At 38.5% G+C, this 7643-nt stretch overlaps 1 protein-coding gene across 1 annotated transcript; it reads left to right on the top strand.

The window, feature by feature from the left end:
• The first annotated feature begins 3480 nt into the window (after positions 1-3480).
• On the top strand, positions 3481-7043 carry LOC141689981 (putative polyol transporter 1). Its single transcript, XM_074494538.1, has 3 exons — positions 3481-3717; positions 4159-4521; positions 5813-7043. The coding sequence occupies exons 1-3, from the start codon at positions 3561-3563 to the stop codon at positions 6865-6867; spliced, it is 1575 nt and encodes a 524-aa protein (XP_074350639.1). The 5' UTR covers positions 3481-3560; the 3' UTR covers positions 6868-7043.
• The last annotated feature ends 600 nt before the right edge of the window (positions 7044-7643 follow it).

Here is a 7643-nt window from a genome sequence, read left to right as displayed (position 1 = left end):
GTATAAGTACTGATTCCCAGTTAAGTACTGATTTGTCCTGTTAAGTAAGATCTGAAAACTAAACATAAATCATATTAGCCATGACATTATCAAATATATCTAACATTTACACAGATGCTTCAAAAAGAGGTGCCGGTGAGGATTCCACCCGGAGAGCAGATGCTCCAACCACACAAGAACGAATACATCAGCCGGTCTATGATAGATCCTCTCTCCGGGCTCAGGCCACCTCCACTCAACCCGGGGATCTAACTGGAAGGCAGCCCGGATTGACGGGTCTTGTGCCGCATGATCCAAGGCAGCGTACTCATCTTTCAACTCATAAGGATCCTTAGCCACAATACTATCAGAAAACCTCCTATCAAACTCCTCACGTTCATACGGCCCCGGACCAGCATTAGGCTGCCTCGCATACCCGGACCTTATACTCCTAAAGTACCATCTGTTTTCTATCTCCTCGCTCCTTGTAATAAAATAATTGGGCACTTTCCGCGGGAAGATCCTACTAACAGTCAGTTTGGTGATCGATCTGGAGTCCGAAGTGCTAGCCTTCTTTCCCATCTCAATGCGCTCAGAATCAGAAGATGACTCTGAATCCGACGGGCCCGGTTAGCAAGAGATGTAAACCTTTGCCCGAGCTTTAGTCCGGACCATAAACCTAAATCAAATTATAAAAGTTAGTCTAAATCCCTATAGTTTATTTATCTTAAATACTACATGGTCCGGACTACCCTATGTTCAATTTTACTTGAAATCAACCAATCCGGAAACCCGGACTACAAAGGCCAATATAAACCCATAAACCAAACACATAAAAACACCCCAACATACATCCGGACTACAAGAACCTTACAAAAAGCATCTTGGTCCGGACTCTGCAGTCAAGTCCGGACACCGGTAAAAACCCTAATCCCAGAAACATGTCAAGACAAAATCAAAACCCCAAAAAACCCACACAAACAGAGATATACAGTCATAGATACAAGTATGCATACAAGCAATATAACACAAAACCAAAAACATAAACTCGAAACACAAGAAGAGATCCATGGCACAACGGTTTAAGAGGAAATGTAAACAAAATAATGAAGCAAGAGCGACTTACAAGAGCAGATAATATGGAGCGATTAGGACGACCAAACAACGATCTCAAAGACCTAAAACTCCTGTAAATAAAGCTGAGAAGAAAAATGGAAGAGTAAGAGAACGAGAAGAAGAAAGAAAGTGAAAAATTGAAGAAGAGTAAAAATAAAAGAGAGGAGAGGGCCTTTTTATAGGCACACTGAATCCCAATTGGCCACGACACATGGCCTGATCCTGACCTCCCATCACAACAAAAAAACACACACAATATATTTATACACGGTGATTAATGAGAGTCATTATTACAGCACGTCTTTTGAAAAAAAGACAACTGTAACAATTCAAATCATTTGTGGAAAAATCCCCAAAACCGTTCCATCTTCTAGTCCGGAGCCCCAGAACTCAACGCAATCCGGACTGGAGGGCAAACAAAGCTCAAATTCTTCTAAAGACAACCAACCTTAGTCCTGATTGGCTGAACTCAACGCAATCCGGGCTAAGGGGAAAGAAAAGCTCAAATTCTTCTAAAGACAACTAATATTAGCCCTGATTGGCTGAACTCAACGCAATCCAGATTAGAGGGCAAGCAAAGCTCAAACTCTTCTAAAGACAACCACCCTTAGTCCTGATTGGTTGAACTCAACGCAATCCGGACTGGAGAGCAAAAAAGCCCAAATTCTTCTAAAACAACCAACCTTAGTCCTGATTGGCTGAACTCAACGAAATCCGGACTAGAGGGCAAGCAAAGTCCAAACTATTCTAAAGACAACCACTCTTAGGCCTGATTGGCTGAACTCAACGCAATCCGGACTGGAGGATAAAAAATGCTAAAACTCTTCTAAAGACAACAACCCTTAGTCCTGATTGGATGAACTCAACGCAATCTGGACTGGAAGGCAAGCAAAGCTCAAAATCTTCTAAAGACAACCACCATTAGTCCTGATTGGCTGAACTTAATGCAATCCGGACTAGAGAACAAACAAAGCTCAAATTCTTCTAAAAACAACCAACCTAGTCCTGATTGGCTGAACTCAACGCAATCCGGACTGGAGGGAAAACAAAGCTCAAACTCTTCTAAAGATAACAACCCTTAGTCCTGATTGGCTGAACTCAATGCAATCTGGACTGGAGGGCAAGCAAAGCTCAAAATCTTCTAAAGACAACCACCCTTAATCCTGATTTGCTGAACTCAACGCAATCCGGACTGGAGGGCAAACTAAGCTCAAATTCTTCTAAAGACAACCAACCTTAGTCCTGATTGGCTGAACTCCACGCAATCTGGGCTGGGGCAAGAAAAGCTCAAATTCTTCTAAAGACAACTAACATTAGCCCTGATTGGCCGAACTCAGCGCAATCCGGACTGGGGCAATCAAAAGCTCATGTTCTTCAAGCAAAGCCAACCTTACTCCCCCATCCAGAAAATCTGCATAATGGAGTGGGGGCACATGATAATATATGTAGGTCCTACAAGGACTAGGCCTGGACTCCTAATTCAGTCCAGTCCCGCACACTACTAGTCTTAACTAACCCAGTCCTGCAATCCAAATCTTGGGAAATCCCAGCACGTGAGGCACTTTCCTAAGCACATGATAGGGACAACTGTCACCCATCAATTATGGGAATAATCAGGGCACGTGTCAGAGGATCCTCAGAATATTCCTCACGCAGTCCCGCGCTGACACGTGTAAAACATCCACTCCAGCCAGATGTCCTCCGCTCCTAGAACCAATGGCTACGATTCAAAGGTATCAACCTCAAAACCCTATCCTTAGGCTATAAATAGCCCAATAAGGTAAGGTTTCGGGGTTAATCACTCTCTCACACTCATATACACACACAACCACCTTGTATTCATATATATCTTCATCTTCCCCAAAAGCGAGTTTTTACTCTCACACCGAAGGCGCTGTGGAATCAAAACCCCCATTCCGGAATTGTTTTGTAGGAGTCCCACCACAGCTACACCTTCACAGCGGCGAAGGATCCAGGCACGGCGTCGAAGGAGCAGCCCCGCCACCAGAGCTATCAATAACATATATGTTTATAGTTACACAAATGAAATGAATGAAACATGTGTTATACTCTTAAATTAATATTAAAAATAGATTTATTATTTTTGGAACACCATAAAAAAAAAGTGATGCACGTAAAATAGATGGGACCGATGTAGTTCTTCTTTTGTACAAACACAATTTATTCAATTTTAAAATAATCCCTCTTTTCTTGTATGCGTAATCCAAGAACTCCAAAAAAAGAAAATGAATATGTAGAAATTTAGTCACCAATTGTATGGTGACCAAATTGAAAACCAGTAATAGTTCGATGGCCAAATAAAAATATAACTTTTATTATTGTGCCCATGCCAAGTCTATTTAAATCGGTCCCAACTCCCAACTTGTAGCAATTTCTATCACACTCCATGTTCATGTGCCACATTGTACCCTAAAACAGTACTTAGCTCTTCATCTCTCTTAAAGATGGCTGGAGCTTTCAATGTTTCCGGTGACGATTCCGGCGGCTCTAAAGATGTAGGATCACCTGTAATATTTGATGCTGTCAAGAAACCTAAACGAAATAAATATGCTTTTGGTTGCGCTATTTTAGCTTCCATGACTTCCGTTTTGCTTGGTTATGGTAAACTCCCTCCTTCAATCTTTCTCTTCATTATAAATGCGTGTGCTTTCTTTTCTACAATAACCTGGTAGCACAAAATATATGATATGATTAACTTAATTAGTTTAGATTATCTACTAACATGTTGATGTTTTTAGAAGAGTAAACAAGTTGCAGTGCATGCTGTCATAGTGATGCACTTCGAAACAGAGTTTCGAGTGACAAAGATTCTTATATATATAACTTCAATATGACTCGTTGAGATATCTTATAAGTGACTTATACGTTAAAAATGTACATATTTTTTACTTATAAGCGGCATATAAATTCTCCATTATATAATAATGAACTTTTATAGTTGTGCAATGCAAGTTTTTTGTGTTATTATTTATTGTTAAAATAATGGAAATTCAAAATATAATAATAGTGAAATTTTATGTTTTATGCATTTTGCGTCCGAAGATATTGGAGTGATGAGTGGAGCAGCAATTTACATAAAAGATCAGCTCCATGTGTCGGACGTAAAACTGGAGATTGTTGTCGGAATAATTAACTTCTTTTCACTTGTTGGGTCTGCTCTTGCCGGAAGAACCTCCGACTGGATTGGCAGGCGTTACACAATGGTGCTAGCCGGTGCTATATTTTTTGTTGGAGCAATACTTATGGGATTTGCAACCAACTATTCATTTCTGATGTTTGGTCGATTCGTCGCCGGAATCGGAGTAGGTTATGCCCTCATGATTGCTCCGGTGTACACGGCCGAGGTTTCTCCAGCATCATCTCGTGGATTTCTTACTTCATTCCCGGAAGTTTTCATTAATATCGGTACGTCAAGTTATTGATAGTTTTTACTTCTTAAGTCATGTTTGCATGTAAACTATCTTTAGTCAATCATGATTCCTAATCCATGTAAATTGTTAGATTATCTGCACTAGTAAATGATAGAATCCATTCTACGACACGTTTTGTTACTACTTATAATAAATAATAATAAAATCCAATATTTATATTAAATAAATCGAGGCAGAAATACTCAAGTTTGAATTTTTTTTTAAATCAATCTACTCTGATATCATGTTAAGCTCCCCAGTCCCATCTTACATCACTCAAGGCCACATAAAATATATGAAATTTTTATTACACACAGTATATATAGAAAGACACAAAAAAAACTTTTGAAATATGAAACTGAGGACACAATATATGGATTGTTGTTTGTGACGGTCATCTCAACAGTGCATTGAGATTATTATTAACAAGGAAAAAACAGTGCATCAAGAATATTTGCCATTTAAGTTTAGCACATATGTACATTTTGTACCTCATATAATCGATGAATGCTTTGTCGTTGCTTCTATAATGGTCACTGCTCTCTTCCCACTAGTATTGACAAAGAGAGATCACATGCAATAGTGGTGACAATATTTAGAAAAATATTTACAAACATAATTTTGTGGACTGTGGCTCTAACTTTGCAACATTTGGCTACAATACTTTTCAACGGTGGAACCTAGATTTTTTTTTTCTAAATGCATATAGTATCCATATGCAACATTTTATAAAATCGACTTCTAGTAATATCTATATTTCATCCCAATTAGTTTCTATTACTCTTATATGATGAACGATTTTAATTCCAATTTTATCCTATTTTATCGAAAGTTTGGTTGGGGATGATGGATTTTAACATAGACGGATCTATTTTAAGGCCCAAGAGGGCACATAATCCCATATTATATTTTTTCCTTTTTTTTACCGTTTTTTATTTAAATATTTGCATATAACCTCATAAATATTATTAAAAAAATGTGGTATATGAGTTAGTGTACAGGTGAATTCATATTAGAAGTGTTTATTGCTATAACAGGATGTTCAAGTCATAAACGGGCTTGTTTGTTAATGAAATGGTGCATTTGACTTCATCTTCTTACATTAAGTATGTTAATATTTTTTGTGCCCTTGTCATAAAATTTCCTAGATCATTCCCCGGATTTTAAATGTCTCCCTGCAGTGACCGAATAATGGGACCAAATGTAACAATGAATTAAGCTGTGTTACGGTACCATAAGATTGCAGGTATACACTTTTAATTTATCATTTATTGTTCTGTAAACAGGTGTACTGCTCGGATATGTCTCGAATTATGCATTTTCCAAACTCCCTGCCAACTTGGGCTGGCGATTCATGCTTGGAATCGGAGCAATACCTTCAATCGGTTTAGCGATTGGTGTCCTAGGCATGCCCGAATCACCTCGTTGGCTCGTCATGAAAGGCCGTCTCGGCGAAGCTAGACAAGTCCTAGACAAAACCTCAGATTCCAAAGAAGAATCTCGCCTTAGATTATCCGACATCAAACAGGCTGCTGGCATACCCGAAGAATGCAACGACGATATCGTTGTAATGCCTAAACGGAGGAATGACGAGGCAGTGTGGAAAGAGTTGCTTCTCCATCCTACACCATCAGTCCGTCACGCGTTCATTGCTGGCGTTGGTCTACATTTTTTCCAACAATCAAGTGGCATAGACGCTGTTGTTTTGTACAGTCCTCGAATTTTCGAAAAGGCTGGAATCACGAGTACCGACTTAAAACTGCTAGCAACAATAGCTGTTGGAATCTCGAAGACACTCTTCATCCTAGTAGCTACATTTTTACTCGATCGAATCGGACGACGTCCATTGCTTCTCACAAGCATGGGAGGAATGATCATATCCTTAACTCTCCTGGGAACATCCTTGGCTGTTATTGACCACTCAGATCACACAGTTCATTGGGCCGTGGCATTGGCAATCTTCGGAGTTTTAGCATACGTGGGCACGTTTTCTATTGGGCTAGGTCCAATTGCATGGGTTTATAGTTCAGAGGTGTTCCCATTAAGACTAAGGGCCCAAGGATGTAGCATTGGAGTAGCTGTTAACAGGGGTACAAGTGGAATTATCTCGATGACATTTTTGTCGCTATACAAAGCCATAAGTATAGCAGGGGCATTCTATTTATTTGCAGCTATTGCAGGAGTGGCATGGATATTTATATTCACATTACTTCCTGAAACACAAGGGAGGAGCCTTGAAGAAATGGGGTTACTGTTTGGAACCTATTTTGGTTGGAGAAAAACTTTGAAGGGTTTGAAGAACAGAGAAGCTGAGGAAGCTAAAAATGCTAATGTCATATAGAAAGTTTATATTTGTCAAGTATGGGTAGTCTACTTTATATGACTCTGTTACCGGTACATAATTTTGTAAAATAATGTGAATTCGGGAACAAATCCATGTGTGATGAGACCTATCCATGAGTTGCCCCACAAATCTAACATTTAAAAATTCTAATAATCTAATTACTCTTGTCAGTATTATCTGTTTTATTCACAAATAATTATGGCGAGCATTTCTAACATGCTCCTTGAATAACTCTTGACTTGAAGAGATAGAAAATATATCCTAAAAAAATATTAAATATTACATTAATTATATTTAAATTACTTGTTTAAAATCCAGCACATATATGTTTAGTCTAAACTCATGCTGGTCGTCAAAGTCCACCAATACAAATTATTCACTGTATAGACACAATACGTCTGAAAAAGTAGAGACATATGTCGTAAACGGATTCAAAGTCTTACACAGAAGGTTTTGGAGTTTCTTCCATTATAGGATTTTTAATCATCATCTAAGTTGGACACTTGTCCACCAATTCTCGCAACACAAGTCTAACTTTAGATTCATCTCTATATAAATGATTCAACCCCTCAACTTAAAATTACATTTTTTGGCTTGACTTTTTATTACACATAAATAATTAGGCATCTTGCAAAGACCGATAGTCCCGAACGCGATTAAAACTCGAAACTCACAAATTCTAGCATTAAATAGTCCTGAACACGATTAAAACTCGAAACTCACAAATCCTAATATTACTTATTAACACATTCTAATTTTTATTCTACGACAAA

The sequence above is a fragment of the Apium graveolens genome, chromosome 10 (genome assembly GCF_009905375.1).
Source record: "Apium graveolens cultivar Ventura chromosome 10, ASM990537v1, whole genome shotgun sequence".
Classification (NCBI taxonomy): domain Eukaryota; kingdom Viridiplantae; phylum Streptophyta; class Magnoliopsida; order Apiales; family Apiaceae; genus Apium; species Apium graveolens.
Note: the sequence above shows the minus strand (reverse complement) of the source record. Positions and strands in the feature narration are given on the sequence as shown.